Source organism: Silene latifolia, chromosome X (assembly GCF_048544455.1).
Source record: "Silene latifolia isolate original U9 population chromosome X, ASM4854445v1, whole genome shotgun sequence".
NCBI classification, from domain to species: Eukaryota; Viridiplantae; Streptophyta; class Magnoliopsida; order Caryophyllales; family Caryophyllaceae; genus Silene; species Silene latifolia.
The window spans coordinates 7,264,826-7,277,624 of record NC_133537.1 but is presented as its reverse complement, the minus strand read 5'-3'; the positions used below and the strand labels follow the sequence as shown (position 1 = coordinate 7,277,624).

General features: G+C 34.1%; 1 protein-coding gene and 1 pseudogene across 1 annotated transcript; both read right to left on the bottom strand.

Moving 5' to 3' along the window:
* Positions 1-112: 112 nt before the first annotated feature.
* On the bottom strand, positions 113-3,339 carry LOC141622650 (indole-3-acetic acid-amido synthetase GH3.4-like). Its single transcript, XM_074438663.1, has 4 exons — positions 3,091-3,339; positions 2,318-2,419; positions 1,293-2,108; positions 113-1,133 (listed from the first exon to the last, which is right to left on the bottom strand). Exons 1-4 carry the CDS (start codon positions 3,237-3,239, stop codon positions 584-586), a joined length of 1,617 nt encoding a protein of 538 aa, XP_074294764.1. The 5' UTR covers positions 3,240-3,339; the 3' UTR covers positions 113-583.
* A 3,293-nt stretch (positions 3,340-6,632) lies between these two features.
* On the bottom strand, positions 6,633-9,994 carry LOC141622646 (indole-3-acetic acid-amido synthetase GH3.4-like; annotated as a pseudogene).
* Between the last annotated feature and the right edge of the window lie 2,805 nt (positions 9,995-12,799).

The window sequence follows — 12,799 nt, the reverse complement described above, 5'->3', positions numbered from 1 at the left end:
AACGTCCTCACACATTATATATTTAGCTTATTATTTTAGAATCCGTGCAACGCACGGGCAACACACTAGTAAATAATAAAACGTGAAGAACAAATCTACAAATTAATCGGACTTTGTTAAGAACGGTATTCGGGTTAATTCTTGTGTATCTTTATTCAATAACGACATCACCTTATATAGGCGTACAAAGCTAGTATCCTTCTCAAACAAGGACGGAATAAAAGAGACACAATTCGACAAGTATACGATTTCTATTATTGATAGAAGTTTGACTCAACTTCGATCTAATCCATCTTGACTTGAGTTTTATGCCATCTCGACTTCTATTCCGTCATAGACTTCGTATAAAGTATGACAAATAAAGAAGAACTTTATACCTAAAATTAAAAGTAGTAGTATGTATCAAACTTGAATTTGGAGTAGTAAAAACAAGTTCAAACCTTATTACTAGGCTCGCCGGAGGGTTTTCATCAATTATTTTCCGGCTCTAAAAAAAAGAAACGGTCAATTTTAAGTAAACATGCCTTTTCTAGACATTTTTAGTTGTAGTATGTATCAAACTTGAATTTGGAGTGCCTTGAAATTAACAATGAGGCGTTGAAGGGCTGAAGTGGCTTGAGTCGACTCTTGAGTCGAGTAACTCTAACATGGACACCGATTTCACACACCTAGGCATCTTAAATTGGTTAAAAGTCGCCCCATTTGATATTGCAAAATCCATCAACTTTTCAAATGTCCCGTTACTTAACACTCGGATCTCAAGTGGACCTATGCAATTGCTTTTTCGGCCCGACTTGTAGTAAAATCCTAGAGACTCCTCCATTGCCAAACAACATTCCTCCAGGATGTTTGCGCCAAGGCCGGTCCCATTTGCTGGAGTTTTGGTTATGAGCTCTAGGTAGATAACATAGTGTCCTGGAATGGTCTCTGTGCATGAATTGCTCGTGTAGTCGAGGATTATTGTGTTAAACGGTTGGAGTACATTGGATGCCATTTGAATTGCCATATGTAAATCAGATTCAGTTGTTTTGTCGACGTCAATGCTAAGTACCACATTCCTTCTCCTTATGAACTTAAATTGAGGTGTTGAATTGTAAAACCCTGTTAGGCGAATCACATCTCCCATTCGGTACCTTGAATTCATTAACAATTGACTAATGAATGTCAACATTGATATATAAAATCTACTTTGAAACTACTACTGAAATTTGGCCGAACCGAACTCTATCTACCGAAAGTTATAAATAAAATAGTCATGAATGAAATATATAGAATGATTCACAAAATCGTACCTATATAAACCGGTATAGGTTGTGATCACAAGCTCATACTCTTGCCCCACCTCGACATTTGCCATATCCACGGGTTCCGGTTGTGAGCCCGAAACATCATCTTCGGACGTAAGAGGTATGAACTCGTAATAGGCCATATTTGGCATTAAGGTGTAAGAAATGTTATACGGGCCACACATCGGGTCCAAATTATAACCGAAATCACATTCCGAAGAAACATAAAGTAGAGTTACTAATGGCAATCCTCCACTATAATAGTTTAGCATCGGTATATATTGAGTCATGGAACCCGTTAGAATAGCCTCTATGTACTTTGCATTAGGCCAAATCGTTTTCAAAATCCCTTCCCAATTTTCTCCAATGCACGCACTTTCAATAAACTTGGCCAACTCTGGTTGTGGGTGTTGCATGAAGGTCTCAATCATGCGGGTACGTAGAGACAGGTCGGTTATTTTTGGGTTCAGGTTACCGGATGAGATGTCATGACATAGATCAGAGTAATGACCCTTTAGAAAGTGAATGGCCCATATGAGATTTGAACCGAAGACGACTTTGACAGATGTCACATCATGACGTTGGTAAAACCCACATAGTAATTGAGTATAAATAGATTGAAAATGATCGGGACAATGGATGGCCTCAATAGGACTCGTATTGGTATTGTAAGGATATGGATTATCATTGTAAAATTGAGGATTTTTTAATATGGCGTTTGTACCAGGCCGAGCTACTAGACCACCTGGTGTTATAGTTTCATCTCTTGTTAGTAACAAGCCTAACATCTTTCCTTTATCGGGCTTTTCCCCTTCAATACACCTACAGATATAGAAACAATTAAGAAGCTCAAATATGAAACCGTTCTACAATGTAAATCATAATTCAGAGACTTGTAATTCTGATAATAACAAGTCTAACAAAATTGAATATAAACCTCTAATCTTAAATCGTTTCTTAATGCCGTCTTAATTTGAGATGGTGTTAAATAAGAATTTACGTAAAAATATTTATAAGAATAAGAAACTGACTTTGTTAGAAAAGGGTAAACGGCATTGCGCAACCTAATTCGCCTTTGCATATCATCATTTGTTATTGGTATCATCTTGCTTTGTCCACTTGATGTTCCTGTGCTGCATGCATGCACGCACGCACGTAAACCAAAATCATCGTCGATCATCACACTCATAATTATGAGAAAGTTTCCTTTAATAATATAGATAGATACTTTACCTTTTCCAATATCCTTCATGTATTCAGCATCAATAATTTGTTGGAAAACTTAAAGAAACAAATTCGAATTGAAATCTTATGACGGAACATAATTGTTGAAAAGTTACATTTCTTTTTATAAAGGTGAACTGATATAATAAGACCGTCTCATAAAAATAATCAATATTAGATGAAATATTTGTGTTATAGCAAACGTTGTACATTATTGTACAAAGACTCGATCCTCAATTCTTTAACCAAAAACTGTCAATTATTTAACCAAAAATTCTTTACCATTAGATGAAATATATTACTACAAATCTTTCATAACTTATACACCTCTATTGTTATTGTTTTACACGAGACCATCTGACTTTCACCAAATTTAGGACACACGTTCGCTTTGATCCCAATAAAAAAGACCCTGATGCCCTTAACATGAAAAGTAATGGTTAGTGGAAGTTATTTTAGTGAGATTATTTATGTAAAATATGACTTGATTTTACAATTCACACTTGTGTAAAACGGTTTTAAAAAGGAATTTTTGAATAAAAAAACAATTACGAATAGTAAAAATGAAACATTTATTTACCTAAGCACTAACTCAACGATGGGTTGAGCACATAATAATGGAGAAAAATCACCATTATATATGCGTAAGATATCCGACTTTATATCCTCATACGTGATTACCGGCACATTGGTCTTGAACGTGTCTCGGTCGATATGTCCATGCGGCATACCATGTCGTTTCAAGTACTCTGTCTCGGCGTTTTGGCTTAAGATCTCTGCCAAAACCTTGGTTTGAATCTCGTTACACTTACTAGTCAATTCCTCTATATATTGGATGATGATGCTTCGTAAGCCCTAGCTTGAACCTCAGCTCCACTCTTCTCCGCTACCACCACCACGGCCTCATCCATTGAATGTATTTACTATACTTGGTTAGATGAAGGTTATACTTATGATGTTTGAGGCATAAGAGGAGAATGACCCTCTATTTATAGGCTAAGAAGGGCGGATTTGTAAAGACCAAGGACAATGGCAGAATGCCACCGATAGGGTCGTGCCAAGAATTTTAAAGATCTTAAGCGAAAACTAATTCGGAGGCCTAATTACTATAACTACTTAGTCCTTATTTTTCCAGGTTTTTGGGCTACAAAGTCAAATATTAAGGTTCTAAACTTCACTTAATAGTCCAACATTATGAGTTTATATCTATTTAGTTTGATTAATCCATTTCAGTATAATCTCGTTTTTTTTTTCATTTTAAATTAGGATTCATATATCTTATTGGACTTCTTAATAATAAATTTTAAACTTTTACCCTAGTAGAAAACAAAAAAGGAACAAGTATGTAATATGAAAAAAATATTAAGATTTGAAGGAAGAAAAAAGAACGGTGAAATGATATAACCTGAAAATATGTAAATATCATTCAGAAAATGAGATTTCCTAATAATAAACAAAAAGATTAAGGATTGCTCAACTTTTTTCGGTTGATTCACAAAAAAGTGGGCCCCTATTGAAAATATTTTTTTAATTAATTGATTCACACAATTAATTGATACACACAATTTCTGAATAAAATCTTCATACACAATTGATTTACAGAAGGTGGGACTGACTAAATGAAATCTTTCAATCCAATGCTTATTTAATAAAACATTCACACTGCCAATCTTCAAAAAAAATCTGAAAAAAAAAATTAAAAAAAATATATTAATGTAAGATACGAAAAGAATATACAAGATAAAATCACGATTCTGGTTATAAAAACGTCAAAATACCCACTCGATCGAGTCAGACCCACTCAATCGAGTACCTTACCTACTCGATCGAGTGCCCTCTACTCGATCGAGTCATGCTGACTCGTACATACTACCCGCATGTTATCTCTCATATCCCAACATACTATGCAACTTTATAAACTCAACATTATAATATAACTAAGCATGCAATTTTACACAACTCCTCATATGATCAACAAATTACACTACTTCATGTTATCAAATGCCACATAATAAACAACCATCATGCTTCCTTATGCAAACCAACATATAAGCACACCCCACCAAATTTTCAATCACATATCATTCTTCTACTCCCAACATCCATCAATTCACAACATATATCGTTACATTCACACACAAGCTAACAAACACCACATATGACCTTGACATATAGCCCCCATGTGACCGGTTCAAAATTGTAGGGCGAGATCGCGACTTTAGGACGTCTCCCAAGCCTTTTCATTAGCACCTACAACCTTTACCCCGGGTTCATTTTAATTGACTCCCTATATTCATTAGATTTATTGATTACAGGTTTCAGGATCGTCGCTCTGATACCATTTTGTAACACCCCCATACTCCAAGTGCCTTACCAGGACCACCCAGGTATAAAGATGTTACCATCTCGGTTCCCCGAGGCAATGATAATCATAAGACAATAACGAAACAATGTTTAAATAGTATAAAGTTAAGTGGATAAGATACAATCCAAAACCAAATGCCAAAATACGGTTACATGTTCTCAAAACCAACTGTCTACTCAACTAAACATAAAGTCTGACAACAACGGAAGACTCTTCTAACTGCAGTGATGACTCATCCCAGCTAGCCCATGTATCTCTACTCATACCCTGCTCAACAACTGCTCACCATCCCCGAATGGATCACCACAGTTTTTAAAACAATAAACGGGGTCAGTACTAATCACACAATTTATATAATCCAACAACACAACAATCAACACACTCAAACATCACGGATATACTCCGAACTCCATCACCAACTCCACAATACGACTACACACTAAAGTGTGTAGCCCCGCTGAGTGCCCATCGCAATGTCACTCCACGCCGCCGATGGGGGGGACCGCAGCCGTTCCCACCTAATCCCGCTCATCTCCATCGAGCGATAAACCCAAATCCATTAATGTGCACATCCCTTCTGTGGCGGGTTCCACAGAAGGCGAATAATGGGCGTGAAGCCACTCCCGCAAGTGACTCCACTCAGCCAGGGACGCGCCCCGAAGAACACAGACAGATACAAACAATCACAATTACTAAAAAGCAATCAAAACCAACAATTGTCACAATACTCGTATTTTAACAATCAACAATCACAAATCACCACCAACACATTATGGGACTAATACTGAGTAGAGAAACCCTACCTGGAATGCAATACAGTCAGACGATCTCAACAGCTGTTATCAAAAGACCTCTTCTACGAATCCTCCTCCTAACATATGATCATACAATTACTACCAATCAAGAAAGACAACAAAACCCCCAAATCCCCAAATTAGGGTTTAACTAACTTTAACGAAATACCATAAAAACAGTACGTAGATCTTACCCTCGATGCAAGGATCACAAAGATGTAAAGAAAGGTGAATTCCGACCTTCCAAGCTCCGGGATTTGTCAATAATGCGATGAATGCGAAGTACGTAGATTGATTTCTCTTTTGAAAGTAATTAGTTTTGTAAAAGTGTATTATGAAAGTGACGGAAGTGTTTAAATATTAATTCGCATTATTAAAAAAACCCGACAAATCATCCCCCCGTAAACCGGCGACTCGATCGAGTAACTGACGTACTCGATCGAGTGCCGCCTACTCGATCGAGTATCAAGGCTACTCGATCGAGTATCCAACAGGTCAGAAACTATTTTAAATCGCAAAACACCCTTACTCGATAGAGTAAGGCCCACTCGATAGAGTACCCAGAGACTCATAAAACCGTAGTATTACACAAAATCCGCACAATTTTGTATGTCACACAATGATAAGTGATTTAAAGTATAATAAATTGTTATTTTTCTTTTATTTTACCAACTAAACCCTTCAAAACTACTATCTAAAGAAAAAAAAACGTGTCGTCCAAATGTCAATTATTTTAACTAATAAAATCACAAGTTGAACCAATAATAATGACCTCTAATCAATTTATGTTAGCATTAAAATTGTCCAAAAGTTCCCTTTCCACAATAAAGGTTAAAACGTCCTCACACATTATATATTTAGCTTATTATTTTAGAATCCGTGCAACGCACGGGCAACACACTAGTAAATAATAAAACGTGAAGAACAAATCTACAAATTAATCGGACTTTGTTAAGAACGGTATTCGGGTTAATTCTTGTGTATCTTTATTCAATAACGACATCACCTTATATAGGCGTACAAAGCTAGTATCCTTCTCAAACAAGGACGGAATAAAAGAGATACAATTCGACAAGTATACGATTTCTATTATTGATAGAAGTTTGACTCAACTTCGATCTAATCCATCTCGACTTGAGTTTTATGCCATCTCGACTTCTATTCCGTCATAGACTTCGTATAAAGTATGACAAATAAAGAAGAACTTTATACCTAAAATTAAAAGTAGTAGTATGTATCAAACTTGAATTTGGAGTAGTAAAAACAAGTTCAAACCTTATTACTAGGCTCGCCGGAGGGTTTTCATCAATTATTTTCCGGCTCTAAAAAAAGAAACGGTCAATTTTAAGTAAACAGGCCTTCTCTAGACATTTTTAGTTGTAGTATGTATCAAACTTGAATTTGGAGTGCCTTGAAATTAAGAACGACAATGAGGCGTTGAAGGGCTGAAGTGGCTTGAGTCGACTCTTGAGTCGAGTAACTCTAACATGGACACCGATTTCACACACCTAGGCATCTTAAATTGGTTAAAAGTCGCCCCATTTGATATTGCAAAATCCATCAACTTTTCAAATGTCCCGTTACTTAACACTCGGATCTCAAGTGGACCTATGCAATTGCTTTTTCGGCCCGACTTGTAGTAAAATCCTAGAGACTCCTCCATTGCCAAACAACATTCCTCCAGGATGTTTGCGCCAAGGCCGGTCCCATTTGCTGGAGTTTTGGTTATGAGCTCTAGGTAGATAACATAGTGTCCTGGAATGGTCTCTGTGCATGAATTGCTCGTGTAGTCGAGGATTATTGTGTTAAACGGTTGGAGTACATTGGATGCCATTTGAATTGCCATATGTAAATCAGATTCAGTTGTTTTGTCGACTTCAATGCTAAGTACCACATTCCTTCTCCTTATGAACTTAAATTGAGGTGTTGAATTGTAAAACCCTGTTAGGCGAATCACATCTCCCATTCGGTACCTTGAATTCATTAACAATTGACTAATGAATGTCAACATTGATATATAAAATCTACTTTGAAACTACTACTGAAATTTGGCCAGACCGAACTCTATCTACCGAAAGTTATAAATAAAATAGTCATGAATGAAATATATAGAATGATTCACAAAATCGTACCTATATAAACCGGTATAGGTTGTGATCACAAGCTCATACTCTTGCCCCACCTCGACATTTGCCATATCCACGGGTTCCGGTTGTGAGCCCGAAACATCATCTTCGGACGTAAGAGGTATGAACTCGTAATAGGCCATATTTGGCATTAAGGTGTAAGAAATGTTATACGGGCCACACATCGGGTCCAAATTATAACCGAAATCACATTCCGAAGAAACATAAAGTAGAGTTACTAATGGCAATCCTCCACTATAATAGTTTAGCATCGGTATATATTGAGTCATGGAACCCGTTAGAATAGCCTCTATGTACTTTGCATTAGGCCAAATCGTTTTCAAAATCCCTTCCCAATTTTCTCCAATGCACGCACTTTCAATAAACTTGGCCAACTCTGGTTGTGGGTGTTGCATGAAGGTCTCAATCATGCGGGTACGTAGAGAGACAGTCGGTTATTTTTGGGTTCAGTTCTGGATGAGATGTCATGACATAGATCAGAGTAATGACCCTTTAGAAAGTGAATGGCCCATATGAGATTTGAACGAGAAGACGACTTTGACAGATGTCACATCATGACGTTGGTAAAACCCACATAGTAATTGAGTATAAATAGATTGAAAATGATCGGGACAATGGATGGCCTCAATAGGACTCGTATTGGTATTGTAAGGATATGGATTATCATTGTAAAATTGAGGATTTTTTAATATGGCGTTTGTACCAGGCCGAGCTACTAGACCACCTGGTGTTATAGTTTCATCTCTTGTTAGTAACAAGCCTAACATCTTTCCTTTATCGGGCTTTTCCCCTTCAATACACCTACAGATATAGAAACAATTAAGAAGCTCAAATATGAAACCGTTCTACAATGTAAATCATAATTCAGAGACTTGTAATTCTGATAATAACAAGTCTAACAAAATTGAATATAAACCTCTAATCTTAAATCGTTTCTTAATGCCGTCTTAATTTGAGACGGTGTTAAATAAGAATTTACGTAAAAATATTTATAAGAATAAGAAACTGACTTTGTTAGAAAAGGGTAAACGGCATTGCGCAACCTAATTCGCCTTTGCATATCATCATTTGTTATTGGTATCATCTTGCTTTGTCCACTTGATGTTCCTGTGCTGCATGCATGCACGCACGCACGTAAACCAAAATCATCGTCGATCATCACACTCATAATTATGAGAAAGTTTCCTTTAATAATATAGATAGATACTTTACCTTTTTCAATATCCTTCATGTATTCAGCATCAATAATTTGTTGGAAAACTTAAAGAAACAAATTCTAATTGAAATCTTATGACGGAACATAATTGTTGAAAAGTTACATTTCTTTTTATAAAGGTGAACTGATATAATAAGACCGTCTCATAAAAATAATCAATATTAGATGAAATATTTGTGTTATAGCAAACGTTGTACATTATTGTACAAAGACTCGATCCTCAATTCTTTAACCAAAAACTGTCAATTATTTAACCAAAAATTCTTTACCATTAGATGAAATATATTACTACAAATCTTTCATAACTTATACACCTCTATTGTTATTGTTTTACACGAGACCATCTGACTTTCACCAAATTTAGGACACACGTTCGCTTTGATCCCAATAAAAAGACCCCGATGCCCTTAACATGAAAAGTAATGGTTAGTGGAAGTTATTTTAGTGAGATTATTTATGTAAAATATGACTTGATTTTACAATTCACACTTGTGTAAAACGGTTTTAAAAAGGAATTTTTGAATAAAAAAACAATTACGAATAGTAAAAATGAAACATTTATTTACCTAAGCACTAACTCAACGATGGGTTGAGCACATAATAATGGAGAAAAATCACCATTATATATGCGTAAGATATCCGACTTTATATCCTCATACGTGATTACCGGCACATTGGTCTTGAACGTGTCTCGGTCGATATGTCCATGCGGCATACCATGTCGTTTCAAGTACTCTGTCTCGGCGTTTTGGCTTAAGATCTCTGCCAAAACCTTGGTTTGAATCTCGTTACACTTACTAGTCAATTCCTCTATATATTGGACAGATGCTTCGTAAGCCCTAGCTTGAACCTCAGCTCCACTCTTCTCCGCTACCACCACCACGGCCTCATCCATTGAATGTATTTACTATACTTGGTTAGATGAAGGTTATACTTATGATGTTTGAGGCATAAGAGGAGAATGTCCCTCTATTTATAGGCTAAGAAGGGCGGATTTGTAAAGGCCAAGGACAATGGCAGAATGCCACCGATAGGGTCGTGCCAAGAATTTTAAAGATCTTAAGCGGAAACTAATTAGGAGGCCTAATTACTATAACTACTTAGTCCTTATTTTTCCAGGTTTTTGGGCTACAAAGTCAAATATTAAGGTTCTAAACTTCACTTAATAGTCCAACATTATGAGTTTATATCTATTTAGTTTGATTAATCCATTTCAGTATAATCTCGTTTTTTTTTCCATTTTAAATTAGGATTCATATATCTTATTGGACTTCTTAATAATAAATTTTAAACTTTTACCCTAGTAGAAAACAAAAAAGGAACAAGTATGTAATATGAAAAAAATATTAAGATTTGAAGGAAGAAAAAAGAACGGTGAAATGATATAACCTGAAAATATGTAAATATCATTCAGAAAATGAGATTTCCTAATAATAAACAAAAAGATTAAGGATTGCTCAACTTTTTTCGGTTGATTCACAAAAAAGTGGGCCCCTATTGAAAATATTTTTTTAATTAATTGATTCACACAATTAATTGATACACACAATTTCTGAATAAAATCTTCATACACAATTGATTTACAGAAGGTGGGACCGACTAAATGAAATCTTTCAATCCAATGCTTATTTAATAAAACATTCACACTGCCAATCTTCAAAAAAAATCTGAAAAAAAAAATTAAAAAAAATATATTAATGTAAAATACGAAAAGAATATACAAGATAAAATCTTAAAGATAAAATGCTGATATGTTAAAAAGATTAAGCATCTCCCTAAAATATTTTACAATAATATCTTATATGTTTCATATTTTAAAATAGAAACAAAAACAAAAAATAAGGATTATATACTACAAAATCAAAATAAAAAAGATAACATACTGGTATGTTAAAAAGATTAAGCATCTCCCTAAAATATTTTACAATATTGGTATTGGTACTGGTAGTGGTGTAAGAGATATTTGTTTTTGTTTTTGTCAGGAAAAGATTAGGATAATCACTATATAGGTATTAGTATTTGTTTGTTATTAGTAAAAATAGTATTTTTAAAGACTGTAAATGTATTTATTTATATTTTTATTATAAATAAAAAGTGATAATTATTTTAAAAATTTGTATATCATCTTTTTTGATGTTTGTTATATTTTGTTTTGCCTTTTTTTGGTTAGAAAGTAAATACGTTTTCATTACATTTTACACTTAACTTAATCTATAAATACTATTAAAAGGCATCCTACAAAATGTCAACTAGACAAAGCCACGTAGGATAAGAAAAAGCCACGTAGGATGGGAAAAAGCCACATAGACATTCACATGCCACCTTGGTTAAGATTGACACACGCCTACCCAACCATTCTCCACACAGACATCTATATCTAAAAAATATTATTAAAATGCTACCATAAAATGACCAATTAAGTCCACGTAGACAATCCCACGTAGGATAAAAAAGTCACGCAGACATTTGAAGCTCACGTCAGCCGCATAACCCAAATGCATGCCACACACACATTCATACCCAATTACCCCGTCTCTTATCATCACTGTTCCTACCGACAACGACAATCCGACGTGACATATTTTTAATGTGACATGGCGATTAATGTGACATGGATTATCGATTTATTATTACATGTCATTAATTTGATTCATTTATCTATAAATTAATTTAAATCACGTAGTTATAATATTATTGAATATTATCAGTATTCTTAAATTAATTTTGTATATTCAATATATTGTTTTTCAAAATTTATGTAACCCTTACAAATTTACATCAAAATTTCATACTTTATAATTAGTATTGACATTTTAATTGAAATTTTTGTAATAAAAAATGTAATAAATTTTATAATTTATAATTAAAATTGCATTTTAATTGAAATTTTTGTTATAAATCATGTTAATAAATTAATTAAAATCCTTCATATTACTTAACACCCACCATTTTTTTAACATTTTTACCTATTTAATTCATTTTGTTAATTAAACATGGTAACAGATTCCAAAAAAAAAACTCTTCATAATACTTAACGTCCACCAAATTAATTAAAACTTTTCTCAATTTAATTAATTTTTGTAATATCTAATTTAATTTACCTATTGAGTTTCTGTCCAATTAATTAGAACTATCATTATAACTCAATGCCAAATGCACAATGTAGTCTTATAGTAACATAAATGTTAAGAATTCAAAATGTTTTTTTTGTTAACTACTCTCATTATTGTAGATTGATTATTCATTACTCCATCACTTCCCATTTTCCTGATATGAGTATAAATTATGAATTGTATCTATAAGCTACTCAATGGCTCCATAACCCTCCATGCATACACTAATCAAGGTTAGAATTTATTGTGCCATCAACCATGATCTTCCGATTCACATAATCACATATGAGTATTTTTTAAAATTTTGATATTGTTCTTACCTTTGTTTTTTTTTTCTACAATTATGTGTTTTTTATTGGTAAAATTTGATGAAGATCAATATCAAATGTTAATGGTCGAATTCTCATTTGACCATGGTATAGTGCATTTAATGTGAAGGTTTGTAGTAGATTTATCCCCAACTCCATTTTCACTCCTTATTATTCTTCTCTAATGTCGTCTCATATATTTTGTTTTGTTGCCGATCTTTATGAATTGCACTTTCACTTGGCTTAATGTAAAACCATAAATCATTAACATACATAATATTGTGGCCTATTTGGATTCATCTTCTCCATGCTAATATTTGTCCTTTTGGCTAATGAAACTCTTTAT

Coding starts and splice junctions, on each gene's coding strand:
- LOC141622650 (XM_074438663.1), bottom strand. CDS start 3,239: ATGCCGCATGGACATATCGACCGAGACACGTTCAAGACCAATGTGCCG. Junction 2,420..3,090: donor ATCGTTGAGTTAGTGCTTAG/GTAAATAAATGT, acceptor GCATGCATGCAG/CACAGGAACATCAAGTGGAC. Junction 2,109..2,317: donor GTTTACCCTTTTCTAACAAA/GTCAGTTTCTTA, acceptor CTATATCTGTAG/GTGTATTGAAGGGGAAAAGC.